Genomic DNA, 13,608 nt, shown 5'->3' on the forward strand with positions numbered 1-13,608 from the left:
AAGACCCTACTATGTGGAAACTGAATGGCCCAGCAATAAAAGTGGTTCACTGCCTCATTACCCTACAAGCAAGTTAACAAGTTCTATCCATCTTTGGACACAGAGCTTCCAGTTGCTTTTTTCTAGTTCAAGGATGTAGCAGGCATTAGAGAAAAGCGGCCGCCAACCACCACCACCACCACTACCACCATCAGACACTAAACAAATGAGAAAAAAAAAAAAAAAAAAAAAAAAAACTCTCAAGAAATAGAGACAAAATAAAGAACAGAAGAAAACTAAATATAAAAAAAACCACACAAGCTGGCCAGGCTCTGCCCAGCTGTCCTGAGGGGTGAGGGACTTAATCTCTCAGCTCACCTACTACCAAGTCTTGACACACTGGCTAGAAGCTTTGGCTTCCAGAACCACCACCACAGTTTGGAGCAACAAGAGTGGAGGCTCTAGAAGGGAGATCTTCTGGAAAAGCAAAAAACGGTCCTAGAAGACTGTCTATTGATCATGCGGAAAATTGTATTAAGAAGCTGTTGACGATACGAAAAGAATGGTAGTAAGAATTAAAGAAAATTAAGCAAAATAAACATAATTATTAGCTTCAGAAAAAAAAAACTGAAGCTACATAACAAAGAAATGCACTCAACTACTTGGTTTGGGAGTGAACAATACATAGTAATGTGATCTAAATAATTACATAAACAAAAATTGTGATAAATCTAGAAACAGGGAGTTGGGGAGGGGAAGAGAGCTAGGTCCTCCTAGCTATCATAACAGGAAATCCATAGGTAATGTCTCAAATTGATAAATGAAGACATAGCCGTTTAAGGATATTACTTAGAAATATGAAGGTAAAAATGAGAACAAATTGCTCTTGGGAAGTAGAATTGGAAGAATGGCTGGGATTGATGTTTTTCAGTACAAAAAAAAACATTTTTCATACTATTTGGCCTTTTTAAAAACCACATGCATGTATTATTTAACAAAACATTATACTTTGAAGAAATAAAAACAATGTTTAGTTAAGGGTCCTATGTAATCCTTTCCACTACTCTGTTACAAGTTATGCCACCTATTTTTTGTTTGTTTGTTGGTTTGTTTTCCCCCCAATCTTTTCAATAAATCGGATGAAGCTGTAAGAGAAGGGATTATCAAGGGAACCAAGTCTAATCAGAAGGTTTTACCCTTGGATTAAAAGCCATCTGGAAAAGGAAAACTGGGAAGACAAACTCCTCAGTACAAGCGAAAGGTCACCTAAACCCAAGAGGACTTCTTTCAGTTTCATATAGAGATGTACAAGTTAAAGTTCTCCTAAGACTGAAAAGCTCTCTAAACTCTGATATGTTTCAGATCGTTGCAAGTTGGAAACAACATCCATCAATGAACATTATCCTGATCATATTAACGGCTTGAAAAAATGTTATAGCACACAGACATGCTTCACTTAGGGGTCTGTATTTAGAGGCTCTTTTTACTAGTCAGATAGGAGCCCTGGTGGCACAATGGTTAAGTGCTCAGCTGCTAACTGAAAGGTCAGCTGTTCAAACCCACCAGCGGCTCTAGGGGAGAAAGATGTGGCAGTCTGCTTCCATAAAGATTTACAGCCTTGGAAATCTTATGGGTCCTAGAGGGTCACTATGAGTCAGAATCGACTCCATGGCAATGGGTACTAGTCAGGTATGGTTTGATTTTTAAAAGCACTGCTTTGGCTACACACATACATGCACTCATACATAGTGTACAGATTAAAACCTGAGTAAAGTCAACCTATCAAAAGCAAAGAACCTTTTTCCCTTTTCCTTCCCCTACCTTCTAGCATTTTTTCATTCATTCACTTATTCAACCATTATCAACTATCTGCTAAGTGTCTACTATGAGAAAAGCTCTCTCAGACTTTATGGAGAATACAAGGACATGGTCCCTGCCCTTAACAAGTTTAGTGGCATTAGGACACAGTGGGTGATCACTGAACTGATGGCCAGCCTTCAACTCTTCACACAACACTCTGAGGGATGACGACCAAGGACTTGGGTATTGGAAGCTTATAAACTGAATCCAAATGAAGATGTTTTCTTACTATATGCAAAGCTTCCAGTGTTAACATTTGATAAGAAGACTATCAAACTTTGCTCTTGTCCAGGTAATACCAAACCAAACCTGTCTGATTCCAACTCCCAGCGACCCTACAGGACAGAGTAGAACTGCTCTACAGGGTTTCCAAGGCTGTAATCTTTTTAGAAGCAGGCTACCATAACTTCCTGCCGTGGAACAGTTGGTGGGTTCAAACCACTGACCTTTCAGTTAGCAGCAGAGCTCTTAACCACTGTACCACCAAGGCTCCTTCCTGTGCAGGCCAAGTAGAATAGAGACAGTCAATAAGGTTATGGTTACCCTAGAATGACGTAGAAATGCATCTCAGAAATTGTCAAGACAAGGAGAAAAAGAGAAAGAGTTTCAATACAGAGAATTTGATTTTCACTGGTAAGCAGTTCTCAAGATATTTAAAAAAAAAAACACTGCAAAGAATTTAGCAGCTCAGAGAACTGTATGAATTACAGGTGTCAAATGCACGTTTACAGATGGAACAAATTCTTTCTAAAATATTGAGACTAAAATAATCTGGCGTATGTGAACGGAACTAAAGATGCTCAGGGTGAAATAGTATCTTGATTTGAAACAGCTTAATCAACAGAGTGGCAACCCAGGCTGGGTTCATTTGATGAAACAAATAGTATTTGATATATTCGCTCGGCAATAAACAGTTAAAATCAGCAAGCATATAATGCATAGTAATCCCCAAATCAAGGAATTTAAAAAAAGATATCACACTAGTAATTTAAAAGCAAAAGTGAGATTCAACACTGCAGAATGAAAGCGGCTCATGTGAAGCACATTTCAAAAGCATGAATAATGGCCAGTGTTAATGACTACTGTCACCACTTCTCAAGCATTTACTACGTGCCAGGCACAGTGCAAACTGCGTCACAGAGAGGGCAGCCTCGTAGGTAGTTAACAGAATGAACTCTGGAACCAGGATACCAGGGTTCAAAAACCAGTTCTGCCACCAACGTGGGTGCCTCTGGCCCGTCATCTGTAAAATGCAGAGAATAACCTGTAAAATGTAGCTATTGCACAAGATTGTTGTGAGTATCAAATAATTCAGTATATGAAATGTGCCGAGAACATTGCCAGGCACAGAGTTTGTGCTTGTTATTCTTAAAACTTATACCTGGCAGGCAGAGCCAAAATTCAAATGCCAGGATAAACTTTCTACTCTGAAATACTATAAATGTTGACTAAGAAAGACCCTACTAATCGTGAGTTAATTAACAGTGATAGAGTGTTATGTTTCTTGCAGATAAGAAACAAAACGAAACCACAGATAGATGAAAAAGCAGCAGTAACCGTCAGCGATGACAGTGAGGCACACTGGCAGGACCAGAGGGAGAAACACCACCTAGAGAGAGGCGCCACGCGCAGTGGACAAAGCACCGTGCTGGGAGTCACGACAGCCGGGTTCTAATCCCAGCTCAGCAATGAATGAGCTGTGTAGCCTTGACTGCCTGCTTAATATGCACGGTCTGAACTTCCTTATCTGCTAAATAAACGGGCAGATAATTCTGACGTTTCTTCTGGTGCTGACATTCTATGACACTGCTGTCGTTATGATCTGCTGCATCGATTCCGACTCATAGTGACCCCATGTGACACAGCAGAACTGCCCTGTAGGGTTTCCTAGGCTGTGATCTTTACAGGAGCAGATCACAAGCTCTTTCTCCTGTGGAGCCGCTTAGTGGGTTCAAACTTGCAACCTTTTGGTTGGCAACCAAGCGCTTAACAGTTGCACCACAGGCAACTATGATATTATGACCCAACAAACCACACCGTGTTTCAAAGCTATACCTTTAAAAAAACAAAAAGGTATTATTATTTAACTTTTGAACAACCACATGTATTCAACAGGTAGATCATCAACTAACTGAATTTGTCTCCAATCTCAGGACGCCGAGTCTGTCTCAGCAGCATTTTGATCAGAAAGGCATCTTCAGCGTTTGAGGATATCACCACTCTTTCAATATATGAATCTGTTGCTCCTTTGCAGCTAATGTTAAAAGGTCATTAAAACTGAGTTTTCGTACTGTCCTTTGTGAATCTAGAGTATTCTGACATTTTAATTCGGGGCTCTAAAAGATGACCTTCATTTTTCAAGATTAAATTCAAATTTTACATGTATTTATAATTATACTTTTGGGCAGAGCAGTTTCAGGAGAATGAAATGAATAGCCTAGGGAAACAACTGCACTGTCTATCAAAAAATAACTCTTGAAGACAGAAAGTAGGTTAGAGGTTACCAGGGGCTGGGGGGAGAGGAGAATGGGGAGTTATTGCTTAACAGGTCCAGTTTCTGCTTGGGGTGATGAGAAAGTTCTGGAAACAGATGGTGGTGATGGTTACATGACATTGTGAATGTACTTAATGCCAATGAACAGAACATTTAAAAATGGTTAAAATGATAAACTTTATGGTACGTATATTTTAGCACAATACAAAGAAAAAAATAAATATAAACAGGTTAATCTGAAAAATAAAACAGGAATAATTCTGACAACAATATAATTTTTCAAACAATTTTTTTTAGCAGGGGAAAGGTATAAAATATTTCTCACATACGTGATAAATATTTCAGTACAGTTTCATAAACAAGTTGCGAAATGATACAATTTACCTTTCTGCCCATGACGACTACTGAATTTGTCTCCAATCTCAGGACGCCGAGTCTGTCTCAGCAGCATTTTGATCAGAAAGGCATCTTCAGCGTTTGAGGATATCATCACTTTTTCAATATATGAATCTGTTGCTCCTTTGTAGCTAATGTTAAAAGAAGGTCATTAAAACTGAGTTTTCAAACTGTCCTTTGTGAATCTAGAGTATTCTGACATTTTAATTCGGGGCTCTAAAAGATGACCTTCATTTTTCAACAGTAAATTCAAATTTTACAATTTCCTTTTCATAGTTTAAACATTTAGAATGGTTAACATTTACCGGAAATTTATTTGGAAGCAGGCACAATGCAATTTAATCTTCATGAAAGTCCCATGAGGTGTTATTCCCTTATTATTGGTGAGGAAGACCAAGGCTTAGAGAGGTTAAGTAACTTGTCCAAGGACACACAGCTAATATGAAATGGAACTAGGATTTGAGCTGAAGTCTTTGGACTCCAACTCTTAACCACTTTTTTATATGGCCTTTATCTACTCAGCTTTCCAATTATTAATTTTTTCACACATTTACCTTTTATCTGTTTTTCATACAACAAACATTAACAGTCTACTATGTGTCAGATCGTTGCACCCAAAAAACCCCACTGCTGTTGAGTCGATTCCGACTCATAGTGACCCTATAGGACAGAGTAGAACTGCCTGATAGAGTTTCCAAGGAGCACCTGGTGGATTCGAACTGCCGACCTCTTGGTTAGCAGCCATAGCACTTAACCACTACGCTACCAGGGTTTCACAGATCCTTGTGGGCTCTGGATATATGAAGATTAAGTAGGCACGTCCCTGCCCTAAAGGTACTTACACTCCCATAAAGGAGGAGAGAAAGTGCAGTAGAAATGTCAGTTGTCTGGAGAACTATAAAGGCCCCAGGTAAAAGTCAACCTGCTGGAGGCTGGGGGTGACAGTGCCTACAAGGAGGGGGCAGGCTGCTTTATAGAGAAGGTGACCTTTGAGTTGAGACCTGACCAGGGGAAGGGCATTCCAGGCAGAGAGTAGCATGAGCAAAAGCACAGAGGTAAAATAGAATGGCATGTTTTGGAGATTAAGAAGCAATTTACTGGAAATACAGGGCCTAGTGTACAAAGAGGTAGAGAGGTATGCCATGGATCACAGAAGGTCTTGTAAGTCTTACCATTTCATTTGGCCTTAATCCCATAGGTAACAGTGTCAGTAAAGGATTTTAAGCAAGAGAATAACATGACCAGATGAGTAATTTAGAAAAATCACTCTGGCAATAGTAGAGAGAGAGTCTGGGAGGTTTGGCGAGGTGCAAGACTGGAGGCAGACAGAACAGCGAACAGTAACTAAGAATCCAGGCAGTAGAGGAGAGTCAGAACCTAGGCAGCCAAAGCAAGAAGAGGGAGGAGAGAGGATAATAGAACTGCTAAGGAGACAGGACCTACAGGACGTGGTGAGTTGGTATGTGTGGCAGATAAAGGAAAGCAGTCAGGTTTTTGTTGGGGTGGCTGGCTGGATGGTGGAGCCACCACCAAGAAAGGGACCCAGGCACTTTTATACTTTCGTGCCCTTTATCTTGCCGTTTCCTCCACCTGGAATACACTGCCTACGTGGTCCACAACTCAAACCCAGGTTAGAAGATCTACATGACTCTGCAACCTAGTTGTATCTTCCATGCCATGCCATTTTTGTGACTACTATTAATATCCCAAATTTATATTACTAATGCTCCAACCCACCAAGACCTACTTCTAATTTCCCCTCTTCATTCGTTTTCTTTGCATTTCTATGTTTTACCGCAAGGCCTAACCGATACCTACGTTATGGGCACATCTTTGTACTGTGGTTGCTGTGGTATGTTACTTCCTTCCAAAGGAATCTGGGTCACTGTGGGCATGGACTTATTTACAAGTACTTGTTTGTTTTCGACTTTCTCACCTAGGGAAAAGAGAAGTGTATTGGACACATTGTTATCTTGTGTGGAATATGAAGATTATTGGGGCATAAAATTATTATGGTTAGACCTGGTCCATGAAATCCAGACAGGGAAGAAAAAAAAAAAAAAATGCATAGAGTAGGAACTAGACCTCAACAAGGCAAGCCGTTAAAAAAGTTATCGATTAAGATCATAGTGTGTATAAAATCAAGAAACTGATTTAAGGTCCACATTAACAAGAAAAGCCTTATTTCAGGTATGTAGCAATTTCATATATCTTTTAAGGTATCAGAACAGATTTGGAATGTTTATTTTATTAACAGTTATTTCAATCAGTGATAAGTCACCACCAACCTAACCTGGGCAATAAGGAAATAAAAATATTTCTTTCTCTTTCTCTGATTTCCCTTCTATTGCCATCTTTGCTTTGCGTCTTTTCATGGTATGCTCAAAGACCAACTATTGTAGCTTCGTCACAGCAGTGGTTTTCCCAGTTACACTGAGCAGGGCTACAAGTGAGATAAATTCTCCAAGAAACAAAGGCAGAGAGGGGGAGGGGGAGCCATGCCCTGTGTGCCTCATGGTGCCACCGCTGACACAGCACTCACTATCCAGGCCCCATCTATGACGCAGTCACGTGGGTAGCCCCTCCTAGCTCCCTCTCCAAGCTAGCTCATTCTCTCCACCTTTACCACAGCTAACAAGTCCCCTGTCCTTGGGCACCTGGTCTACTTCAAGAAGCTATCAGCTGCTCTCCCTTCTATTTTGTTTCCCTTTTCATCTTTTCTCCACACTATAGTCAGAACAATCATTTCAAAATCTATATCTGATCATATCACACCTATCTACTTAAAATTCTTAAGTGGTTTCCCATGCCTTTTAGGATCACAATGACAACAGTAACATGGCTGTAGGGCTTTGCTCAGTCTGGCTCCTACCTCTCTGTCTCTCCAAACACGTTCAGCATGCTCTCCTGTGCTCTCTTCATTTTAACCACACTGTCCTTTCAGGGCCTTTAGCTATCAAGCTCCAGGGCCCTTACACAACCTTTCCTGCTGCTTAGAACACACTCCTCTTCCCTTTTCACTAGTTAATAGTTAACTCCTACTTATCCTTCAAATTTCAGCTCCCTTCCTTGGGAAAGGCTAACCTGATCTTCCTGACTAGGTCAAATCCTCCTGCTATAAAATGGCCTCGTAGCTATCTATACAATTCTTTAACTTGGTTGTAATCTGACATTTGCTTATGTGTGATTCTTTGATCAATGTCTCCCACACTAGCCTGTAAGACCCATATGGGTGGGTACTGTGGGCTGCATCAACACAGTTAATATAAGTTTGTAATTACAACAGAGTCACGCCTTTTAGGCAGAAGATTCTAATGTCAGTTTATAAGCTAAATGCACAAATGATAACATACTAGTGTAGATGCTGGAACATGACCCTATTCTAATTATATAATTATACGACATATATCTCTTAAGTAACTTTTTTATATGATTCGAAATTATAATTAAAATAGATATATAAATAGAAAAACACATGCATAGAGAAATGGACTGGAAGGAAATACATCAAAACTTACCACACTGGTTGAGATAGGATAGTGGTATTGTGTAAGCTATTTTTTTTCCTGCACTATTTACCAAATATTCAGAAATATTGTTGAATAACTTTCATAAACTCAAAAAAAAATGTTTAATGTTTTTAAAGGCTTTTACCTGGAGAACAAATACCATCTGCATCTAAAATTTCATGTCTCCAGATGGGTTTCCTCGTAGCAGCATCCAACATGGGCCCCATCACTTTATCAAAAGTCTGATTAGTGTATCGTTTCAATGTACATTTAGCATTTTTATATACGAGACAACGTCCAAACCCTAAAACAAAACAAAAATGTATATCACAACCACCAGTAATACAAAACTACAAGAAAACACTGATTTGTGTTATTCAATTCAAAACCAACCCAAGTCACAATCTGAAGAACTGGCTCAAGGACTTCTCCCCTATCTACTGTCCATATAGACACTGGAATCTCTACCACCTCTTTTAGCATGGAACACACTTTGCCATGTTGGAAACAGGTGAGAGAAGTCAAAAAGTGACAATGTAAGTCCTTCAGAGCATACAGCCACAGGATGTTAGAATTGGAAAGGGCCTTAGAAATCACCCATCTTTTACAGGTGATAAGAGTGAGGTCCAGAGCAGTTCAGTAGCTAACATCACCCGGCAAGTTGGTGGCAGAGTTAAGACTAGACCAAGTCCACTGACTTTTTACACAGGACTCTTGGCATAAATCCTTTTGGTGGGAAACTTCTATTATCCTCTCTGGAAAGTTTTTCTTCTTCTAATTTGGCCATTCAGAGGGAGCCCCAAACAAGCAAACAAGAAATTTTAATGTCAGACAGTCAGCCTCTTCCCTTGAAGAGTTTACTTTGTTTATATTTTTTGACCACATTTATCTAGTGGATAAGGGAAAAGTCCTGAGACCAACCAACGATCTACACAGTAAGAAAAATGTGCAACAATGGACAAAAAAACCTTCCGATGGGACAAAACAGTCAACCACAGAATCCCTCAAAAATCCTCATCAGTTATACAGTTACCCAAAAGAGCTGTCATTCCTTCAACACCAAATATTATTTCCCAAGATTCTGTGGCTGCTTTTCTGTCCCCCCCCCTTTTCTCTCTTTGGCTAAGCAGTTATTTAAAACTAGATTTTCTCCCTAATCCCCCTAGGATATACTGAGACATGACAGAGTTCACTTACATAGAAAACAGCTATTACTGAAGATATAAGTGCACAGCTGTAAAAGCCTTCACTTATGAATCTCCACCAAAAACAGAACTCTTTTAAGAAATCTAAGAATGTGAGCTTAGAAAATCAACCAGGTAAAGCGGATTCCTAAGTAAAATCTCAGTGTTCTAAAATACTTTTTTAAATATGAAGGCAACTCTGGGACAATACAAGACACTTCTGTAACTGATGAAGGTATATGTGTGTCTTCGAGCAAGGTCGCGGTCATCCTGGCTCCTAGTACATTGGGTCTGGTGTTAACGAACGCAGCTCAGAAAGCCAGCTGGTTTGGAAACATTACATTTCCTATGATGGCCATTAACTGCAACGCGCTGCAGTGTGACTCTGAACTGCATGAAATCCAGGAGTGTTTTCTTTTAAGTGTAAATAGACATTTTATTTACAGGTGGTAGCTTAAAAGCCTGGGGACAGTACACTCAGATCATTAAATTGTGCCGTGGAGTTTCTGACAGACATCACAAAGTCTTCAGATTTCCACATAAACGTTACCAGTTAATCAGAAAGGAAAACATCTAGTTTTAAAGCATGGCTGTTGTCATTTGGAGGAAAAAAAAGAGGCATAAATTAAGTGCAGCCAACATTAATGCCAAAGACACATGTCTAGGAGTGCTATTACGGCTGCCTAGCAACTACGAGGAGGGAAGGGGCCGGCAGAGTGGGTATGCCAGGGAGAAAGAAGAGAAATAGAGACTATGAATAGAGAAGTCAGAATCAGATCAGGTGATGGCTAACAAACCTTGAAGCGGTGACTTGCAAAACTAAACTGTCAAAAAACAGAAGAAGAAAAGAGTAAAAACTACAAGCCAGGGTTTGTGTATGTATATTTTTAACACTTATCATCTAGTTTAAAAAAAAAAAAAGCTTAAAGATTATGGAGTTGAGATCTACAATAAAAAGTAGCCTTTTATATCTAAATCTTGCTGCTGGCCTTTCAAACAAGTTTGTTGTTCAATACATTTATTAAATACATCATTAGATATATTTTTAAAAACTGACTTCATTTCTTTAACTTTTGCTAGAAAATAAATTCTGAAAAATTTTTCCACTGTTGTGGAATTGTCTCAAGTCACCAGTAAAACAACACAGACAAAAAAAAAAAAAAGGATTCTCAGGACTGCATTTTACGAATTGCATAATATACGTGGAAAAAAAAGCCAATGCCAAAGCATGACCACTTCCTTTTTGCATATTATAACATTCAAATTGCTTGAAACTGATATTCGTGTTCTGACTCCAAGTGATTTTTACGTGAACCATCCTTATACCGAACTCTGCAGAAGGCATGTTCGGCATTAGAGATTTGAAAACCCACTCACCTCTGTCCAAGGAGGCCTTGTTTAAAACAAGAGCATCTTCGATATCATAGCCACTGTAACTCATGACAGCAACCGTTGCATTCTGTCCAGCCGGCAGCTTCTCAAACTCTATCAGCTCAATGGTTTTTGTCTTAACCATGGGTTTTTGTGGATATGCGAGGAGATACATGAGAGTGTCAATTCTGTTCCGCTGGTTGTATCCAATAGTACCTTCGTGGATATCAGAGAAAAAGAAATGCGACATTCTATTATGTGAAATAATTAGGTAGCAATGAGTACAGAGATGAACACGTTAACTTCGTTAATTAAAATGAAGAAATCTTCAGGTCAAACATTTCAAAAGCAATACCGTCAGAGTGGCCAATAACTTTTAAAAGCAGTTTTTCTCACTAACACTTAAAATCCTACAAAGAAGAAAAATCACATGCAGGGTACACGAATCCAAATAATTTCAATTTTTTTATTTACACAATTGATCCTTTTTGAGGGATTCTAATTTCCACTGGTTACTTTCACCAGTAAGTCAAAAATTCTGTATTTGGTTCTACTATGTTCCAGGCATAATTCCAGTTGCTGGAGAAAAGTAATTGGAGAATAACACCCAGTGTCTACATGCAAGGGGCTTATACGGTGGGACAGACACATTTCAATAAAAGATATCAATTACCAAAGCACTAAGTAAAAAGTAAAGAGGGAAAAGAAAGAACAGAATGAAGAAGGAAGGAAGAAAGAATTCAAGTGAATAAAGCAAGGAAGAGTGGATTTATTCATTTGTTAAGGAGTTAATAAAGACCTACTATGTGCCAAAGGAGCCCTGGTGGTGCCGTGGTTAAAGTGATGGCTGCTAAGCAAAAGAAAGGTCACAGTTCAAACCCACCAACTGCTCCGTGGGAGAGAGACGGCAGTCTGCTTCTGAAAAGATCACTGCCTTGGAAACCCTGTGGGGCAGTTCTACTCTGTTCTACGGGGTCACCATGAGTCAGGATCCACTCGAAGGCAACAGGGTTCTTTTTTCTCGTGCCAAACACAGGTGAGAAAATGGGGAAAGGCATGGTCCCTTCCTTTAAGGAATTTAGGGCACAGTCCAATCAGAGATTGGCTCTTCCCTACTTAGCAAATGTCTTTCCACCTAATTGGTCCTGGGAAGGGTGTAACTGGGTCACTGTCAGTTGGAAAATGGAATCAGAATGTTAACCTCTTCTTTCTTTTCCTTGTAGAAACACACTGAATGGGGTTCATGGGCCAACTCTTTATTCTCTTGGGTTTGCAGACAAACCGTTGATCACACTCAGAAACCTTAAAATTGGGAAAGCCGGGCTTGCCCTACTGTGGAGCTTAAATGTGGGCTACTGCGGCTCCTTAACTTCTAGGTTTATCTTTTTTTCTTCCCCTGAGTGGCTGAGAACAGATGTTAGTGTTAGGAGAAAGAAGGCAGCTTTAAGCTTCTCTCTCTTGCACATGCTTCTGTAGTGACACACACATATACCATACCCACAAGCCCCATCCCTTTGTGCCATTTAATGGAGTATGCCGTAGAGTAAGCAGATACCAAAACTCCACATTTACTTTTCTCTTCATACTCATGTCATTAAATCAATGGTGATTTCAATTTAAAGATAAAAATAACCTATTCCAACAGCAAAAATGATATGGCATTCCTTGACGGTTACTACTAAAAAGGAATCATAAAATACGTAGGGTCTACCAAAGAGATGAGCGCCTAGCACATTGTCAGAGTCACTGTAGATGCTCAATAAATGTCAAGTGAATTAAAGAATCCCATTATACACTTGATGATACTGTGGATCTGTGCTTAAATCTCTAGAAAACTTACCAAGATTCAGCTGAGCTGGAATACGACAGCCAAACTGAACCTCATAAGCTTTTTGCTGAGTCTGCACTATAAATTGCCCATTAATTTTATGTTATTTTAGTGCCAACTAATAAACTGGGCAGGATACCTGGCACTAGATCACTTGCTATTTTAGTAATAAAATCACTGCTGCTGGGATTGTGGTAAAAGTCCACCAACAGTAAGTTTTTCTTTTACATGAAATCACTTAAAATTTATGTTGAGATTTCAGCTCCAATTGTATACTTCACCCAGCTTGAGGCAAGGGTTCAGGCAATGTCCCACCAGGCTGCCAAACATGTCTTCTGAAACTTGGGACCAGTGTTATTATGCAGCAGGAGGCATAAATGGCTGCACCTCTAACAATGGCACAAGAGACAGGATCCTGCTATAAATTGTGCTAGCAGGCCCAGAACGTAATTCTTGGGCATTCCAGCTGACCACTGAATGGATGAAGAGCAAACGAATCAGCAAATGTTTTGTACTTATGATCCCATCAGGGACTTTTCTTTAAAGGGTTTTGAAAGAACCTGTGAGGGTGCACATGTATGTACATACATTATTAGCAGTAAGTACTGACCATGGCTGTGTACCTTAAAACACGATTTATACATCATGGCTTACTCCTATACCTTACAACTTCAAAATGCCATCAGATTCCATACTGTTTTATAAAAATTAGGGTCAAAAAAAATAAAATAAAATAAAAATTTTTTTTTAAATCACACATAGGATGGCTGATTAGCTATTCTGCATTTTTGAGAAAGAGTCACGCAGAAAATTAAATTACAACGCTAGCCTGTGGGAAGCATATGCTCAAATTGTCGTTGCGGTGTGCCAAGTGGATTCCGACTCATGGCGACCCCGTAGGACTGAGTAGAACTGCCCCGTAGGGTTTCCAAGGCTGTAATCTTTATGGCAGTAGATCACCAGGTCTTAACTCTTTCTTCTCTGCCT

General features: G+C 39.6%; 1 protein-coding gene across 2 annotated transcripts in view; it reads right to left on the minus strand.

Annotated features, from left to right (window-relative positions):
• POLR3B (RNA polymerase III subunit B) overlaps positions 1–13,608 on the minus strand; it is a 145,742-nt gene that overhangs the window by 26,864 nt on the left and 105,270 nt on the right. For both annotated transcript variants that reach the window (XM_064283661.1, XM_023539140.2), the window contains 4 exons: positions 10,800–11,009; positions 8,384–8,542; positions 6,548–6,665; positions 4,718–4,860 (listed from right to left, as the gene is read on the minus strand). In XM_064283661.1, coding sequence (XP_064139731.1) covers positions 4,718–4,860; positions 6,548–6,665; positions 8,384–8,542; positions 10,800–11,009 — 630 coding nt within the window. The remainder of the gene's footprint in view (positions 1–4,717; positions 4,861–6,547; positions 6,666–8,383; positions 8,543–10,799; positions 11,010–13,608) is intronic.

The sequence above is a fragment of the Loxodonta africana genome, chromosome 4, assembly GCF_030014295.1.
Source record: "Loxodonta africana isolate mLoxAfr1 chromosome 4, mLoxAfr1.hap2, whole genome shotgun sequence".
Lineage (NCBI taxonomy): Eukaryota > Metazoa > Chordata > Mammalia > Proboscidea > Elephantidae > Loxodonta > Loxodonta africana.